General features: G+C 47.6%; 1 protein-coding gene across 3 annotated transcripts in view; it reads right to left on the bottom strand.

Moving 5' to 3' along the window:
• ENOX2 (ecto-NOX disulfide-thiol exchanger 2) overlaps nucleotides 1-19503 on the bottom strand; it is a 51731-nt gene that overhangs the window by 23366 nt on the left and 8862 nt on the right. For all 3 annotated transcript variants that reach the window (XM_082062215.1, XM_082062214.1, XM_082062213.1), the window contains exons 2-4: nucleotides 10201-10344; nucleotides 8353-8484; nucleotides 4646-4801 (exon numbers count right to left, since the gene is read on the bottom strand). In XM_082062215.1, the coding sequence (XP_081918341.1) occupies nucleotides 4646-4801; nucleotides 8353-8484; nucleotides 10201-10344 (432 nt within the window). The remainder of the gene's footprint in view (nucleotides 1-4645; nucleotides 4802-8352; nucleotides 8485-10200; nucleotides 10345-19503) is intronic.

The raw sequence follows: 19503 nt of genomic DNA, 5'->3' as shown, positions 1-19503 counted from the left end.
ACCCACAATATCTGCATTTTGCAAAAAAATATGGTTTTAAAAATAATGGGAATAGTCTCTGCTAGACTGGCTGTGGCAGAATGCAAACCCCCCTCTCTCCCCCTTCCTCCTTCGATACGGAAGGCACAGACACATCTCCCTCTCTCTCTGCTGCTTGAGGCCAACAGCTTCTTTTGTTTGATCCCGGATCCCCGGGCCAGGGCCGTTAAGAGAGGAGAAGGGAGCGCCGAGGCGCCAGGGAGCTGCGGGGCACCCACAGCCAGTGTGGGGGATGTTTGGAGGCTTCAGGGGCACCCACAGCCAGAGTGGGGGTGCAGAGAAGCTTCTGGAATGCCCACAGTCAGATCTGATCAGGCTATAAAAACGGGATTCTCGTCGAGGCTCTGCCCCTTGTGCAATCTCTTGGAGTTATGAGCTGAGCTGCAGCTGCCAGGAGGCACTGCCCCCATCCCCGGGACAGAGACTCCGCTTGCCTTGCCACCACATGTGTGAGTAAATTAACCCTCGCAGGACTGCGAGTGTATCCACTTTCCACGCACATTTGCACGTGTACTTTCCGTGCTCAATACGAGCACGTGCATAAATTAATCCTCACATAATCGCGAGTGTATTTTCCTCCCGTGCTTCCACATAAGCACGTGTAATATTCCGTGCATATTTGCACGTGTATTTCTCCTCACTGGATTGCGAGTGTATTATAAATTAATCCTCACAGAGTCGCGAGTGTACACTTTCCGTACTCAATACGAGTATGTGTATCCCTTTAAAATAATCCCACACCGTGTTCGGGCAAGTGTGGACTCCTCCCGGACTCAGGGACGGCTCCGGCATTGTTTTGGTGAATCCACATGTATGCACACTGTCGATCTCTAGTGGTATTAGTTGCTGCACCTTTAATAATTACCTCAGCTGATATTTGAACTTGTATTCTAGTCACTTTGGAGAGCTAAAACCCCATCTTCTACCGGTCAATCTGCTGTACTTTTTTTTAACCAAACAAAAGTTTGTTTTGGACACTGTTGTCCCTTAAACTAAAGGAAAGGCTGAGGGAGCTGGGGCTCTGGAGCTGGACAAGAGGAGACTGAGGGGGGACTCATTCCTGGGGATCAATATGGAAAGGGGCAGTGTCAGGAGGATGGAGCCAGGCTCTTCTGGTGACAACCAGTGACAGGACAAGGGGCAATGGGTGCAAACTGGAACACAGGAGGTTCCACTGAAAGAGGAGAAGAAACTTGTTGGGGCTGAGGGTGGCAGAGCCTGACCCAGGCTGCCCAGGGGGGTTGTGGAGTCTCCTTCTGTGCAGACATTCCAACCCGCCTGGACACCTTCCTGTGTAACCTCATCTGGGTGTTCCTGCTCCATGGGGGGATTGCACTGGATGAGCTTTCCAGGGCCCTTCCAACGCCTGACATTCTGGGATTCTGTGATTCTGATTTATTTTGTAGCTACAAATAGTAATCAAATACTGACCTCTCTCCTTCAGCTCCTAAGGAACCTACATGAGAGTACTTAAGCTTGTTAAAGTGGGACATGGAACAAAATTGTTGTTGGAAGAAAAAGAGACAAGCTCCAAATGAAGTGAGACAACAGTGCGTGCAGGCAGCACTGAAATTAGTGGCACAGCTTTGTGGTTCAATTGTGAGATAGTGGAAAAAGAATACCACAGATAAAATCAGAAAGTACTTGGGCCACAGAATGCTTAAGGAGAGGATTTGGATAATACTAGAAATTTTAAAATAGTTTTTAGTATTCTAGAAGGACATCGTGCTATGAAGAACTGGGCGAGTATGACACCAGGTTTCTCAGATAAAAGCTACAGAACAGATGTATTGATGATGATATTGCAAATGACAACTCAATACATTTCACCGGGTAGTTCTTGCAGCAGTAAGTGACACTTGAAATCCATGGGGCAGTAATTTATAAGTAGTAAAGACATTAGAGAACAGCTAGCACTAAAACAGACAGTCTTGATGGAGCAACCACAAGATTCACAACCATTTTAATTCACTTTAATTGAAATGAAAAGCTAAAAAAGTAACATTTTTGCAGCAAGATTTGTAGCTGAAAAGGCCTTTATTTCATAGCAGCAACTTTAAGAAATCAAAGGAAGTGGTCTAAAAAGCTCTAAGGACTTGAATGTAATCAAAGCTTCCAGTAAATGAACTGGAACCTATAGGTCAAAGCAAGGAAAAAAAAGCCTTGCCCTGCAAGTCTAACTGGATGAGTAATAACTCCAACTTAGGAAATACACAGAGTCTGCAACAAACAGGAAAGGAACTGATCACCACAGCAAAGTACTCGTTGGAAGAAAGAGTGAGGGCAAAATAAGATTTGATCAAAAAAAAAGTAATCAAGATGATCTAGAATCTTTGAATAAAAATTAATACAAGTACCAAGAAGCCCCCTGGCTGGAAAAATTCTAAGTCCAGAAAACAAAGAACTGGGACAGAGGGTATGGTAAGCACATAACTGATCTGTGTCTCTTCTAACGGCAATAGCTAAGGGTACCCTCCAAAGCCAAGCCACGACATCTCCTTATCTCTACCACATCCACATTTTGTTGGCTATTTCATCCCCTTCCTCTTGCCCTGCACGAGCCCAGCGACTGACAGGTAACGTCTTTCCCCGCCGTGAGAGTCGGTCCGAAGATGGAGCAGTATTTGCCTGACCATCGCCATCAAGAACTTAGAGAACTAAGGCCCTGACAGCAGAACGCATGGACAGTGATTTGGAGAGGGGCCTGAGGAGAAACATTGTGTTGCACTGGTTTCTCCAACACGGGGGGGCTGCTGCTCACAATGGCTGCTGTGTGGACTTTGCCTGCTGCTTCAGCCGACCAGCCCCCGCCTCCGGAAAGCTGTTGTTATGAGGGTCTCTTCGACCCAGGGACAATCGCTGCCGTCCAGAAGATGTGTTCTCACCTGCAGCCTCAGTTACGCGTGTCCCCCACCCGCTCCCTCGAACAATGGCCAACAAAAAGGAGCATGGCCAGAAGCCCGCCAAGGGTCCCGAGGTCACCCAATGGACCACAGAAAGACCCCTGAACGCTGGACACGTAAGCGTTGGCAAAACAAAGTGTGAATCCTTCAAGCCTGCGCAGTACGAGCCTGGGTGGCGAAATCAAGGCGGAAGACTGACCTCAAACAATGGGAGCAAGGGGGGGTGAAGAAGCATAAGAGATGACTCCAGAATGGACACCAGTGAAGATCTTCCCACCAAAGGATCGCGAACAGTGACAGAGGACCAGCAGGATTCCACGGGACCGGAGACCAGAGGGATGCTTCTGGAACTGGACTGGTGATAAACGCAACCTCATTTCTCATCTTTACTTTTACTTTTCCCCGTTTCTTTTTCCTCTTTTCTTACTCTCTCTATCGCATGCCACTTTACAGCCAAATTAATAATGTAACACTGCTTGATTGAATTATAATCCCCTGGCATTTTGGTTGCCTTAATTTTGCACTCTGAGGTCAAGGTAAATGAACCATCACGAGTCCATCACCGAATGGCCTGTGACACCCCCACTCTGTTTTTCCTAATAGAAGTGAGGAGAAAGGGTTAGCCAGCTGGTGTGAAGGGGATCCTTGTTTCTTGCTATAGCCTGGAGAGCCCCGACTGTTTCTTAGTTTTCTGGTTTATTTCCAGCCGCCTCCACTGTCCTTCCATCGCATTCTGCAAAACCCAGCGCGCAGACCCAGCATCCTCAAGAACTCACCGTGCCTGAAGCCTCAAATAAAACACCCAAGAATCACGCCATGAAGACTAGAGTTCAAACATCCAGAGACTGCAATGCTTTTTTCCCCACTCCTTATCAATCTAACAACTGAAAAGGCTATTTATTGAAATGGCAAACGCTCAGTGACAAGAACAGGCTTTTCCTATTGTTCTGTCACCTGGTCTGTGGTGACTTGCCCCAGAGCTGCTACATCCAGGCTATGTAACCGCTCACACACACACACATTACTACACAGCCAGACTGTCCTGGTTTTGTTAAAAAACAAGTTTCTCTTTTAGTGAATTTGTCAACTAAAGCTTCATATCAGCTGCATTTTCCTGGAGAACCAGATACATGTTTTGGTAAACACAGCAATGGAATGTGAGGTTATTGATAGAATGGATACAGCTCTTGGGAGAGGGGCAAGAGAAACAGGTGACCAAGAAACTGACCAACGGAGTATAACATCCCATTCACGTGATACTTCATATAAAAGTGGGAGATCACGAGGAACTTGTCCCCTTTTCCCTTTTGCTCATGGCCAACATTAGGAGAGGACCTTGCAAGTCGTCCCTGCGAACTGAGGCCAGTGACAGACTGGATCCAGCTCCGGTTGGCTGCAGAGGCCAGTCCAGGACTTCGGGTGCCGGCTCTGCAGTTGCCGGGACTTCCAAGATTGGTTTTGTATATTTTGTATTATTTTCTCGATTTTATCAGTAGCATTAGTAAAACATTTTTAATTTTTCCAACTCTCTTCTCTCTGTCCTTCTTTCCCTCCCGATCGCCTGTGCTGAGTGGGAAGCGGGGAGAGGGAGGGGCACAAGGGGGAAGAAAGGGGGCTAACAATACACCTGCCAGGGTTTTATTGTCACCCTGCAATCAAAACCTCGACACCAGCCAGAAACAGAACAAAACAGAAATAGTTACGTGGGTTAGGTGGGAAGAGAGTGCAGCTTTTGCAGTGAATGATCTCCTTGGCAGCTGGCATGTCCGGAGGGATGGGCGGCGGGACGATCCCCAAACCTGGCATCATGGGGTTGATGGGAGGGATTCCGGTCATCATCCCGAGAGCTGGGTCAAAATCTACATGGGGGACAGAACGAGGGAGAACTTTGAGATTTGTGCCCCTAGAACACCATTTAAAACTGTTTCACTGTTGATTGCCTCAGCCAAGTAGATTTTATCTTTTTCTGCTCTGTAGACACCACCTCTCCCCTGGTGTCAAAACCTTCCCCAGTGAGTATTATATGATCCATATAAAGAAACCCATGGCATATGGGAACAGCATAAAACCCAACCCAGTCCAGTTTCATGATGTAGTTTCGTAGTGCAGACAGCTTGTGACAGAGGGTTAAGGAGGGTTAAGAGGGTTAAACCTTGCAAACTAGAGAATTGCAGCAATTTCAGCAGCTAAGAAGGTGCCAGAATAATTCTGGGTGAAAGGCACAGAGGCATTTAACAAAACACCCTGCTGCAAGCTTACCTGCTTACCTGCTTTCTAGGCTTTAGTTAGCACTCTGACCCTATCTAAGTAGCAATCTTCTTTGATTTTGCTCTTAGATTTGCCTCTGATGCCAAATAAAACTACACAGATCCATCAAGGGAGGAGCATTGTATCTGCTCAGAAGTTGTGAACCCTGCGAAAGCAACACCTGCAGTAACCGGAATGGAAAGGGTGCGCTCAGATGCCTTTTGGAGAAGGCTGATGAGCTTGGGACCGTCAGCAGCTCATCTGTAAGGACACCCAGTACCGGTACCTGCAGAGCCAGCTGGTGCTACTGTGGTGAGAGCTCAGCAACAACTCCCTCCTGCAGGGGCACATCATCTTCTCTACCCTCTGGAAGCTCTAAGAAGCTCTGAAGACCTCGGCAAGCCCAAAATACCACAGGACGCTCCCACGGAACGTGCATCCCGAGCACTACAGAGTCTTCGAATCCGGCTGCTTGTTTCAGGTGTAGATGGACAAAAGTTACAAATGTGCAGAACTGAGGGGTGCAGAGGCAGCATTGTCCTTTGATCTTGAGTTGGCATCAGTTCACTTGCTGTTCGTATCCCTACGGCAGGCAAATGTGTCCATATTGCTCTCTTCACAACCCACTACTTACAGCAATCTGGATAAAGACAACTTTTTGTGCCCAGCTTGGGTGTTTGAGTTCAGTAGCTTCATTTTGTTTTCCATTGTATTTTGAAATATTTTCCCGGGCCTACGTTTCTACCCAGTTTATGTACATCGGTTTACTTGCCTAATTTGGATTTCCTTGCACTGGGCGCACATGTTGTTCATTTTATGTCACATATGAACAGTCATAGCAAAAACTGAGGCAAACAGGTGTTTCCAGAGGAAGGCACAACAAACGTTCCTGTAGCCAACTGTGAAATACGGATATAGGGATACATGTGAATTGTATCCTGATGAGATACATTCGTTTATCCATGGTCAGCTGATGCTGGGATGGCCTGGTCTATGACACCTGGCTTGGAAAGCATGACATTGAAGTTGCAGAATTTTAATATTTAAACAGTCATGAGTGGATTTCAGAGATTATACTGTCAAAAGAGCTGAATACAGTGCTGTCTGCCTGATTTGTTTTAAATGGTATTTCCAGCTATCTCAAAAACAACTAAAAATTCTGCAAGCCTGTCTTTGGACAGAGCCTCATTCCACAGCACGGGCAGCCTTACCGCTCCCTGTGATGGTGCTACATGAATCCGTGAAACGTGCTGCATACACCTTTCCAGAAGAACGGGCTGTGAGGAATGACGAGCGCTGGGCTGAGTGACCGAGGCTGTACCTACACAACTACAACTGCACAGAGGCCCCTGAGCTGGGTTCTGGTTGAAACGCTCAGACCAGGGAAGAGCTGCCCCAGCACAGACCCTGCGGTCTCCTCGTATTGCTAAGCTGAGGTCCAAGATGAAGCCTAGGGGACAGAAGAGTACAGATTGTATGCAAAACTTATGGCAAGCAATGCTGTTTGTTAAATACACAACAAACTACCTGCTCTATGCCACAGGAGCAGAAATAGGATTGCTGCCAGAGATGCTCCGTCCCCAGGTGAGCAGGCGATGGTTCAGGCAGCAGTCGGCATCCTTCTCAAGTGCTTCGTGCAGTCAGGCACTGAAACAGCCATTTCCTACCAGGAGTTCAATGCACCATATCCATTTTACTGCCCTACTGCTTTCCTCTTCATCTCCCTCCCACCCTTCCTTTTAAGCAGTTCTAGTTGAGTTTAGAACAATATGTTACTTGACAGCACTGGTTTCCCGAGTCTGCTCCTCCTGTAGTCATTACCACTTAAAAAATGAATCCTGTCGGCAAGTTTTAGGTCAGTCTGTTCCCCTAACAAAGAGTGACTTACAAAACACCTAATCAGAAACTACAGACACTACTGACCTTGCAGCTGCAGACACCCTGGAGCCTGCACAATTAGTTGACTCGTGTTTAAACATATCTTGAGACTGTTGGATGAAGTGTCCTTCTGCTGAATATTGCTCATTATACGCCAAAATGATTATGTAACCAATATGCAAATGTGTAACCAGTTGGCTCTTTAGGACTGTCCTGACAGTGTGAATGTAGTGATAAGATTTTGTCTATAATGCTGTTCCCTTTCCTCCTCGCGCGCTGGCTTCATTCCATCATCCAGACTTGCACAGCTCTGTCATAAACAATATCTCATCCCTGAGTGTGGCTTCTGTCCTGGTTTTGTTAAAAAGAAGTTTCTCTTTTAGTGAATTTGCCTGTCAGCTGAAGCTTCATATCAGCTGCATTTTCCTGGAGAACCAGATACATGTTTTGGTAAACAGAGCAATGGAATGTGAGGTTATTGATAAGGATGGATGGACATCTCCCCAGAGGGGCAACAAGAAACCGGTGACCAAGAAACTGACCAACGGAGTATAACATCCCATTCACGTGATACTTCATATAAAAGTGGGAGATCACGAGGATCTCGTCCCTTCTTTTGCTTATGGCGACATTAGGAGAGGACCTTGTGAGCCGTCCCTGCGAACTGAGGCCAGTGACAGACTGAATCCAGCTCCGGTTGGCTGCAGAGTCCAGTCCAGGACTTCGGCTGCCGGCTCTGCAGTTGCTGAGACTTCCAAGATTGGTTTTGTATATTTTGTATTATTTTCTCTATTTTATCAGTAGCATTAGTAAAACATTTTTAATTTTTCCAACTCTCTTCTCTCTGTCCTTCTTTCCCTCCTGATCGCCTGTGCTGAGTGGGAAGAGGGGAGAGGGAGGGACTGAAGGGGGAAAAGTGGGGAGAGGAGGTTAACAATACATCTGCCAGGGTTTGATTGTCACCCCGCAATCTAAACCCTCGACAGCTTTGCACTCCAGGTAATGAATTCACAATTAGCAACAACACTCTTGCTTGTCCACTGCAGAGTATCTAGAGCTACCCCACAATAACCATAGTTTGCATCAAAAAACACATTGTCATTTCCTCCAAAACCAGTTTTATAACTGGTCTCTAAATAAATCACTTGCAGACATTAATGCATTTCCAACACAGCTTATTAATGTTTTCTGTATGCGATAGGTATTTATCTCATTCAACTGAAACAGGTTCTTCCCAGCGCCGCGTTTGAAAGCCAAGCGGGCAGCGTGTGAGCAGCTGACGTACCGGGCAGGAGGGGCTGTCCTGTCATCCCCATGGGAGCCATCCCCAGGTTGTTCATGGCGGTGGCCCAGGCGGTCGGGTCTGACATTGGCAAGCCCATCAGAACGGAGTCGAGGTTCAGATTCCTGCCACCATCTGCCGAGAGGGGAAATAAGCGATTAGGAGCTTAGTGCACATCTTAACTCTCCTGCAGGGAGCAAAGCTCTGCAGGATCAGCACCCAAAGCCAGATTTGAACCCAACACAGAGGAAAGAGTCAAATGAAAACAACGCAAACAAAACCACACACAGTTCTGTCCCTCTGGAGCAGATGACATTTTATGGAAGCAAGGTCTATGAAAACACTGGCCTCCAAAAGCATCTGCATTATGGTTTATCCACTACAATCAACAGCTCCGAGGGGCCTTACAGGAACACCGATTAAAGGGGTGTGCTTTGATTCCTCCCAAGGGATTTATGAACACAGAACAAACATTCAACAGGCATGAATTGTCTTAATTGCACTCAATTTAACAGAGATGACCAGTCTGTTTCAGCAGACAGCACTTCCACTGCCATTTGAAGACATTTCTCTTCCAGGAGAAATGAAGCAAAGAACAACGTCATGGTGCTGACAGCAGCAGGACCAGCGTTATTTATTCCAGGTCGTGCAGAGTTGTCTGGTAACCCAGGTGGAACCACTACCATTATACAAACATACAGTTCAATCAAGCATTCAAATCTTGTTTGGTGATTTAGCTGGGTCCACCGTGCCTTTAGCTGGTTACTTCCACGTACCATCAAAACATATGCTTGTTCTTTTTGTTTGCACAGGTTAGAAAACAGAACAAAACAAACCCCACACAAACGTTTCTTTCTTGTGGAAAAAACACAGGAGGACTTATCCAGTTCAAAAAAGCCAACAGGACATTCTGCTGCTGAGAAGACGGAGCTTGAGACAGCTGCCCAAACCAGAGCAGGGACACCAAACCTGCCCACCTGCACTCAGAGATGGCTCACGTGCTGTCCTCCTGATGACACTTCCATAAAATGAATGCTCGTTTGAAAAAAATCTGGCTTTGAAAAGTGTGCGGGGAGGTAAACAACAACAGCGTTACTGACAGAGCTACATGAAAATCCTCCCGGCTCTAACCTGAAGCTCAGCTGAGCTGATATTCCTCCTTCTCATATAACCTGGGACCACAACCCAGTGCACAGACTCCCAAAGCTCTCCTGAAGGCCTCCAGAGCACAGCAGCTGGAGGCCGCCGTCATGGCACGGGCAGATGCCACATTTCCCCATCACACTGGTGGGGTTGCAGTTTTCAACCACAATATAATCTGCAAAGACATTTCAGTCTTTTTTTTTTCCAGTCACTCTGCGAAAAACACAATGAACATTCCTTAGATACCAGCTTCAGTAAGACTCCTAGATCTGGTATTACAACATCAGAAGCTGTTATGATCCAATTAACAATTTGCTTTTATTACATTATCTTAGACATGAATGTCTGCAGTCATTCAGGCTGATCTGCCTTGTTATGCTTTTCATTAGGGTCGTGATTTTAATAATGAGATATTGTCCAATTAGAAAAAAAAAAAAAAAAGATATATCTATTGGGACAGTTATAGAGATTCCACAATGCTTAAAAAAATAATAATAGAAATGTTGCCTTTTTTTGAACAGAGGCAGCAACGAGCACTCACCCAAAACCATAGAAACATGGAACCATGAACACCAAGCAGTACCAGACCACACCTTCATTTCCATCTGTCCCCCTCTGCACTAACACCTTAGCCTAGCAACTGTTTTCGGTCTGCACTGATGTGGATCCCTCCTGTATCGCCAGTGAGGGAGCTGCTCCCCGGCTCACCTGCAGGAACATTTGCTCTCTTCCTCTTCTTGCCTGGGTCGCTTCCATTCTCAGCTGGGCTTTCCACCACCTGCGGGCCAGCAGCGCTGCCCAGCTGCAGAGACTTGTTATTGCTGGCAGGGTTCAAGGACAGATGGTTTAAGCCTAAAAGAGAAAAAGACACTTTCTTTAAACTGGCTTGTGATGCTTCAGGATCACTGTAATGAGAAATGCCCAGTCCCAGGTAAAACACCTCCTCAGGCCCCTGGAGCTGTGTCTCCTGTTTACCATCCTTAGCTATGCCTGACCTGAGTGTTACACCGAATATCACTTGAAAACATCACTCACAAACATCACAGAATCACCAAATCACAACGTCAGGGATGGGAAGGGACCTGGAAAGCTCATCCAGTGCAATCCCCCCATGGAGCAGGAACACCCAGATGAGGTTACACAGGAAGGTGTCCAGGCGGGTTGGAATGTCTGCACAGAAGGAGACTCCACAACCTCCCTGGGCAGCCTGGGCCAGGCTCTGACACCCTCACCCCAAACAAGTTTCTTCTCCTCTTTCAGTGGAACCTCCTCTGTTCCAGTTTACACCCATTGCCCCTTGTCCTGTCACTGGTTGTCACCAGAAGAGCCTGGCTCCATCCTCCTGACACTCCCCCTTTCCATATTGATCCCCAGGAATGAGTCCCCCCTCAGTCTCCTCTTGTCCAGCTCCAGAGCCCCAGCTCCCTCAGCCTTTCCTCACACGGGAGATGCTCCACTCCCTGCAGCATCTTGGTGGCTGCGCTGGACTCTCTCCAGCAGTTCCCTGTCCTGCTGGAACTGAGGGGCCACAACTGGACACAATATTCCAGATGTGGTCTCAGAGTGCCTTGAGTCCTGCTGCTCAGAGCACATTATTGATGATGGAGCAGATCAACTGATGAGTTACATTTACTCAAGAATAAATTTAGAATGGTATATAGAAATAAGGGAATCTAAGGCAAAGATATAAAACCAGAGGAGTTAGTATGGTATGTACCACATTCCCCTGATAGAAGACTGCATGCTGGCTTTAGACACAGCTGTCCATCTATCTATTTAACAGCAATCATTATGAGCTGAGGCCCCCCTCAGGCTTGGAGAACACCAACATAACTCACGTTTTCCTGGAAGGACCCTTATGAAGGTGACACCAGGGCCCATACAGACCCATGAGGATGGGAATTAGTTTTCAAAAACAGCGCAACTTGCAAAATGTTCACTAACTCCAAAGCACACTCTGAAATACCAAGTAACCAACAGCCTGCATATTACTCAAAAACTACTTAGCTGATCACTTAGAGAAGATTTTTCATGTTTCCTGAACATTTTGAATTGTTCCTCATTCACAACCATCCCCATCAATACACAGGACAAGTTACTTCAGCCTTGAGCTCAAGTTTCACCAGAAATACCCAAGTGCGTGTTCACCACACAAAAAGCAACAGTGAAGTACAAGTAAAGAGAAATATGACGAAGCAGAACAGAAGCTGCCAGAAGTAAATGCTGGCGGGTGCGATGGCATCACCGCTGCCCCATCACTGTCCGAGCACTGAAGGGACACAGGGCCGGAGCCTGGATGTTGGTGTGAGCGGCGGCGTTTGAAGAGCATCCATCGCACAGGCTCGGGCTGCAGCGTCAGCCCACCAGCCCCATCACCAACGCTCGAGTTTTGGGAGGTCCCAACACCCAGAAGCAAACCAAGAGAGGGCAGATGGGGGAGCTGCAACATCTCGCTGTCTCGGTACAAAAGGTTTAGTACAAAAGACTCCTATAACTACTTAGGCTGTCAATCAAAACTGAATCACAGCGGCGGAATAAGTTGTTCTAAGGGACACGTGTCAGAAGAAAAGGAGGTTTTAGAAAAGCCATAAAGAAAGGAGTGAGCACAAGGAAGAACATGCATCTGCGACGCCGGTAGCACGTGGTCCTGCCAGACTCCTACACCCCGATGGCCACAGTCCTCAGGTGCTTTCTTCTGCTGAAACAGCACTTTGGAGTGTAAATCCCGCTGTTGCGCACCCAAGTGACCAAAGTTGTAACTATCTCTTCAGCAGCGCCTTCAACATCCCCTAGAAGCTGCCTATATCCCCACCTTCTACCTCCTAGGAGACCAGGCAAATTAACATGGGCAAACCTCCCTCCTATCGCAGCTCGTCACCAGGAGGGGAACTCGGAGGGGATGCAGAACAGCACCCCAGGACGGTTTCAGGTGTCCACAGGACCTTTGAAGCCCAACACTGTGTTCCAGCAACACCCTACTACAGCCAACCAGTTGTTTAGATGGTTACATGATCTCCCCTAGATTATCCTAACCACCCTGCAATGAAAATCAAAAGATTTATAGGAAAAGTCAGCTAGGGAAGAAATACAAATTGCAGAGGAACAGCACTTGCTGATGTGGTAGGTGATACAGTGCAAGTGGGGAAATGAATCAGGCTCTTGGACACAAGAGGCATTTGAATGAGACAGCTTTAAAAGAATGGACAGTTCAGGTTATAAAAAAAGACATACTTGAAAAAATATTGTTTGGAGCTTTTTTCTACGACCAGAAGAGCACGTTTCTAAGAAGAAAGAAGATAAAACTGATATTACAGAAGCCCAGCTGCACGGCTCAACAAAAACAAGTCCGCTACGTCTGCAGTGGGGAGCAGAGGGAAGCAAAACCATCACAATTTCAGGTCATTTCCCAATCGGTCACATGAGGGTCAAATGGGTTATTGGATAATTCACAGAACTGTGCAAGACTGGGGTCTCCAGTGAATATTATGAAACAGAGCAAAAAGACAAACAGATGCCTAAAACACCAACCACTGTATAAAGTATTAATAGCTGATAATGCAGATTAGTACCAAAGAGGATAGAAGAAAAATTGTTTTGAAGCTTCCAGTGTATTTCCTAATTCAAGGTATTACAGCCATTTCAGAGTAACTTTATGCTAAACCGTCTTTTAGACGATCACCCTCCACAGATGTGTTGTGGGCAAACTGCAGGGAATGGTCAATTAATCAGAATCCCAGAATGTCAGGGGTTGAAGGGCCCTGGAAAGCTCATCCAGTGCAATCCCCCCATGGAGCAGGAACACCCAGATGAGGTTACACAGGAAGGTGTCCAGGCGGGTTGGAATGTCTGCACAGAAGGAGACTCCACAACCCCCCTGGGCAGCCTGGGCCAGGCTCTGCCACCCTCACTGGGAACAAGTTTCTTCTCAAATTTCAGTGGAACCTCCTGTGTTCCAGTTTGCACCCATTGCCCCTTGTCCTGTCACTGGTTGTCACCAGAAGAGCCTGGCTCCATCCTCCTGACACTCCCCCTTTCCATATTGATCCCCAGGAATGAGTCCCCCCTCAGTCTCCTCTTGTCCAGCTCCAGAGCCCCAGCTCCCTCAGCCTTTCCTCACACGGGAGATGCTCCACTCCCCTCAGCATCTTGGTGGCTGCGCTGGACTCTCTCCAGCAGTTCCCTGTCCTGCTGGAACTGAGGGGCCACAACTGGACACAATATTCCAGATACAACCTCACCAGGGCAGAGCAGAGGGGCAGGAGAACCTCTCTCACCCCAATGTCAGTCCTGTAGCTAAGGGTTTTTTTTTCCCAAAAAATACGTTAATAAATTAGGTTTTTTTGTGAGGTATACAAGTAGCTTTTCACTCCTCGTTGGCTCATCGCTGCTGGAGACGGCTGCGTCCCTCCCCAGCATGGTCATCAGAGCAGATGCAGCATCTGAGTGCTGCTCCTGTACCACAGGGCACGATCAAGTGCCCTGGCTCGACCTGATGGTGGAAATAAGTGGAGTTAGTAGCTGCCTTTGCTCTTCAGTTAGAAAGTAATCGACTGAGTGGTGTGTGTTAACATTTGGGTCTTGGTTTACGCTGCGCCTGTCTGGCATGTCATCTTCACCCCTTGCAGGGTGTCCAGCTGGCGGAACGAGTGTCTGGCTGGATCGCTGCTTGTCCGCGTCCTTCCCTACGTCCAAGGGTGGGAAAACATCCTTCCAAGTTTAGTGTTGCATTTCCATCAGCTGGATAATAACAGAGGTAAATCTCGCAGTTGCTCCTTTTCTGTTCTCCCCGTTTCTTCGCTGCACACGGCCTCTCTCTATTTTTAACCTGCTGCCTCCAAGATTTATTTTCCTGAGTCCTCATGACCTCAGTGATATTTTGACTTTGGGGTATTTAAGAAACAGCATTGTAGGCATCTCGCATAGTCGGGCGTGACTATTGTTGTTGCCAGCTGAATAGTACTTAGTTTTTTGGCTGCTTCTTGCGTTCTCACCTTTCAGTAGCTCAGAGAAGAGCCCTCCAGGCTCTCTGTGTCCACTCTCTTGTCTATTTACAGCCATACAGAGCAAACATGTTTATTAACAAGTTCTTGGAAGTGTGATCCACCAGAACAGAAGTGGCGACACCGCAGTGGGTCGAGAGGAAGGTTTGGTACCAGCATCTCAGCCTCTCAGTGCGTTGGGACGGCATAATTGTCATGTTTGGCACTCCTGTAGTTCTGCTGAGTTTCCCTCCCAGAAACACAGGTGAACCTTAGCAGAATGTAGCTATTTTTATCACTTTATATGTATCCGCAAACAGTATTTGTTTGTGTGTGTGGTTTTTTTTCCCTTGACTGTTCAGTGTGACTGAGCCAAACATAAAACAAACTGGATATTTAATGTCCCCTGAGTGTTGGATCCCTGCAAGTGCCGAAGATGACAGAAAGCAGAATAATGATCTCAGAGCTCAATGAAGGGCAGTATACCTTGCTAAAAGTTGCTGAGATTAATTCTGTGCTTGAAGCCTCTGGTAATTTGGAATTGTCTACAAAGTACTTTTTTCTTGTTACCTGTGGTTTTATGAAACAACCTGTTTTAGAGAGCCAGGAATGGTTGGGACCATGTTTTGCTGGCACATAAATGGGTACAAACTGGAACACAGGAGGTTCCACTTAAATATGAGAAGAAACTTGTTTGGGGTGAGGGTGTCAGAGCCTGGCCCAGGCTGCCCAGGGAGGTTGTGGAGTCTCCTTCTGTGCAGACATTCCAACCCGCCTGGACACCTTCCTGTGTAACCTCATCTGGGTGTTCCTGCTCCATGGGGGGACTGCACTGGATGAGCAAAGGAAGTTTCCCAGCCGTACAGCCAGCACCCCACCGGTTAGATCATAAGTCAAGCTGTAAGCAAGTGCCTGACCCAAGAGAGAAGCAGGGGCCAGAGCAGAAGCGGGGCAGCCCTGCTCCCCCCAGCTGCCCCGCACCCGGGCAGCCCTGCCAGCCCTGGAGACCTGCGGTCCGATTCAGCTCACACCCTGGACAGAGACTAATGCAGCTCCTGGGAAGTGGATAATGCTCTGCTGGGATCAGTATATCTAAGTTGCTCACGGGGACTTCAACCCCAACCTGGCATCTATAGGAAGGAGCAGAAACAGACCTACAAATGCACCTAAGTCTTCAGCATCAGGTCACACGACCCTGGCTATCCACCGCCCCACCATGGGAAATGAAGCACCATGTAGCTGCGAACCAGCAGGTAACACCTCTCCTGCTTTCAGCATGCAGATTAACAAGAGAAGACCTATACAAGGAGAAGAGACCATGGTGACAGACAACTGACCAGTAATTAATAACTACTTGTTTCTCTTCTTGTCTTATATCATTTCTACCTGAAAACATCCAGACCTCGAGCACTGGCTTTAAATACTCCCCAAAGGCAGTGACCTGAAGAGCAATTATAAATTACAAAAGCAAGGTTTGTTCCTGGAGGTCGGCTCCGTAATTAAAAGCATTCCTGAGGAATTCTCCTCCTGGTTATCTCCTGCACCAAAAGGTCAATCTGTTCATGACAACTTGCTTAGAGAGCTGGTGAGGAGCAAAGGGAAGAGGAGGCTGGTGCAACTGCAAGTAAAACACCCTTGAAGACGACTGCCGAGTTGGTGGCTGGACAGATGTTGTCGCAAAGACCCCAGAGTCGTTCTCAAGTCGGGGTGATGAGCAGCAGCAGGCTAAGCCTGCAGCACAGTTTCTTCTTATTATTATGTCATTAAGAAGAGGTGGAGTAGGAAGATCTCAAATCAGCCCCTCCATCTCTTCCTTCTCAGCTGATCCTCACCTTAAGTTTCATTACTGCTCTAAGAACCTGTCAAATGTGCTCTGCAGCACAGGGCTGAGTTTGCAGTGTTGGCACCAACCTCTAGCAGCACAAACTCACACGGGAGCTGCTGTGTGTGCCCAAGGACCAGGAACAGAGCTTCGAAAACACCCTCCAAAATGAGTACTGCAAAGTTTGAAACAGCAACGGTTGCCTAAAAGGATGAAGTTCCTCGCCTACAAGAGGATGCGAGTTGCAACCTGACAAGGCACATGGAGACACGTCACCTTGTGTTACCTGCCAAGATCCAGGGCTGAGCAGCAGGCCAGGAACTGCTGGGTGCCCACCCACAAAATTGACTTCTTAAAAGGAAGAGTCACAGCAGAAAAGGCTGTAGTGAAGTCAGAGCCAGTTCTTCATTTGGAGCTGTGTATAATATATCAAGCCATCACATACATTTTTAATCTGATGTCACTTGATTCAAAGCCAATCTTCCTTGCCAGCAAGAAAAGGCCTATTGCAGAGTTTTAGGTTATGTGATAAAAGCTCACCTGCACACACACAAAGGAGCAGAGAGAGATGGTGATGGGCAGGGAAGCTGAATAATACCTGACTCAACCAGGCCCATCACCGGAGAGCCATCAGTCCATTAAAGCCCGTATTCACAAGGCCTGAGGAGCACAGTGGCGGGTGGGAAGCCACATTTCAGACCCACAGAAGGACACCCTGTTGGGACCTCTCGCAGGGTTGTCCCAGGAGAGCCCCAGCTGGAGTGTACATCCCAGGAGAGCCCCAGTGCCCGGCCCAGGACTGGCCCAGGAGAGCCCCGGCCCCAGTGCCCGGCCCAGGACTGGCCCAGGATTCAGGCATGAAACCCATCCAGATGAGCTAAAGCCAAAGCAGCTTTTGGACATGTACACCAGATGATTGTGCCATCGTTCCAAGGGACCTCAACAGGAAGTCTCTGTACCTTCCAGGCAGCTCTCACTTCATACAATATAGAGGAAGGCTTGATAACCACCTTTAGAATAGCTAGACTTGAAGTGTCATCTTCTAACAATACTTTATAGGTTTACACCATTTTGGACATACTCCTCTGTGTTGCTCAAACACAGCCTTAAACCTTGAGATCAGAATGCCATCTTTAAGAGAGGGGTTCCTCCTCCAGCTTGGACATACGGGCACACCAACTCTAAACTGTGCCAAGGCTGGTGGTCTACTCTACAAATACAAACGCTATCCAAAAATAAACAGCAGCCTGTGACACATCTCATGTCCTGCTGAATTACTGGGACCTGTGTTTGCAACACTTCAAATTTCCCACCACAACGTCTCAGTCCCAACCTGCAACTTCAGTGATTTGTCACCATTAGCAAGGGGATGCCAAGGTCTCCGAGAAGAGCATCGTTCTCAGCAGGCACACAGCTCCAAGGGCCTTGACAAAAAGCACCTCCCCATCCTACACTAAATTACACCATCACTGACATTTCCTCCCTGTGTTAGAGCCCCAGGCTTCACTCTGGTTCTTCCCCTTCACTCTCCCCAGAAAAGCTGGGGAAGTGCTTAAGTTTGGGGGCTTAGTGTTGTTTTTAACAAAGTAAATTGAGGAAACTATTCCTCTTAGATTTTTTTGGGGCCATACTGAGCACAGAGGAGCTGTGGTGTCAGGACACAAAGTGTGTCATGCTCTCCTGACCACTGCAAGAAGTCACATAAGATCAATTCTGCAAGTTGGGCCAAAGCTTCTAAATTTTCTAATTCTGGATGAAAACAAGGACCTGGAACTCTGCAGTTACAGGGTTGTCTGCTCTTCTAGATGGCATTCTGCAGGCCTACAAATCTTCAGTTATCCAAACATTGGCACCTTATGGCAGCCACTGAAAAGTTTTGCAAGCCACGGCATGTGGTAGCACATCTGTCTGCTTCCCTGGCAAAGTGCACTGCTGTCCCATGTACCTCTGGAGAGGAGCAAGGAATGGTTTGCTAGAGTATGGACCAAGGCTTCAACTGCAACTTTATAAAGCTGGCTTTTAATTTGCTACTTAATAAGCAGCAAATATAAAGAACGCTAAACAGGCATAATATGATCAGAGTGCACCATGCCAGGAATGCAAGGTGCTGGAGCAGGCCATGGGCAGGACTCCTGCTGAAAGCCCCTGGGAGCTGGAACTACAATAATCAAGTTACACCATCAAAAGGGGCCACACAACAGCTGTGACATTGCCAGGAGAAATAAAACAGCAACCTGAACGTGTTGCACAGTTGGAGCCTTGGGAGCCACATGCAGACACGGGAAGGAGGCAGCTACTATATAAATACTGTAAAACCAAAAGCAAGACGCTTGCCCAACAGCCACGGAAGATTCAGCCACCAAATAACGATGTTGCAGCACAGAATGGAGTCACCCTAAGCTCCATTTAGCGGGGGGACAACAGTTGCTGGCACGGCCAACAGCTCCCAGCACAGCCTGAGTTCAGAGGACAATTCTGCTCACACAGGGACATTTCAAATCCAAATCCAATCCTGCGATGTTTGGTCACAAGCACCACGCTGCTGGTGGTGACAACTCTTCATTCACTGAGAACAAGACATGACCGGGCAGCTCAGACACGCGATCTTGGCGAGAGATCAATCCCAGAGCTACAGCCCAGCACCTCGAACCAGCAAAGGCACTGAAGGACGGACCAGCTGTAACACACGGCATAGAGCTGATCAGCCACCAGCTTCGACCTGCTCAGTGTGAATGACACGACACTGCTAATAGTGTCCCAGCAGCTCACCAAGAAACGTAACGCACAATCCACGGGGCAAGAAATACACACGTCAAAAATGGTAATTACCCTTGGCGTCATGTTCTCTGATAAAGAGGCAAAGCTGAACAGGATACTTTCGATCACATTACAATGTCTTGCACTCCAATTAACTTCTGTGACTATCACTAGCAGGTCCAAAGCTATCTCAAATAAAGCAAAGCACTGCTCAAGAACTCAGAATCATCCGGCTGGGTCCTGAACATCTCCAAGGACAGAGACTCCACAGCCTCTCTGGGTAGCCTGTTCCAGCGCTTGACCACCCTCACAGCAAGCCAAGTCTTCTCATGTTTAGTTGAATTTCCTGTATTTTGATGTGTGCCCTTTGACCTTTCACTGGGCACCACTGACTCCAACATCACCTTCTTCAGTCTTTCCCATCAGGGTATATTTGCACACAGGGATAAGATT

The sequence above is a fragment of the Streptopelia decaocto genome, assembly GCF_964273445.1.
Source record: "Streptopelia decaocto genome assembly, chromosome: 10".
NCBI lineage: Eukaryota > Metazoa > Chordata > Aves > Columbiformes > Columbidae > Streptopelia > Streptopelia decaocto.
Note: the sequence above shows the minus strand (reverse complement) of the source record. Positions and strands in the feature narration are given on the sequence as shown.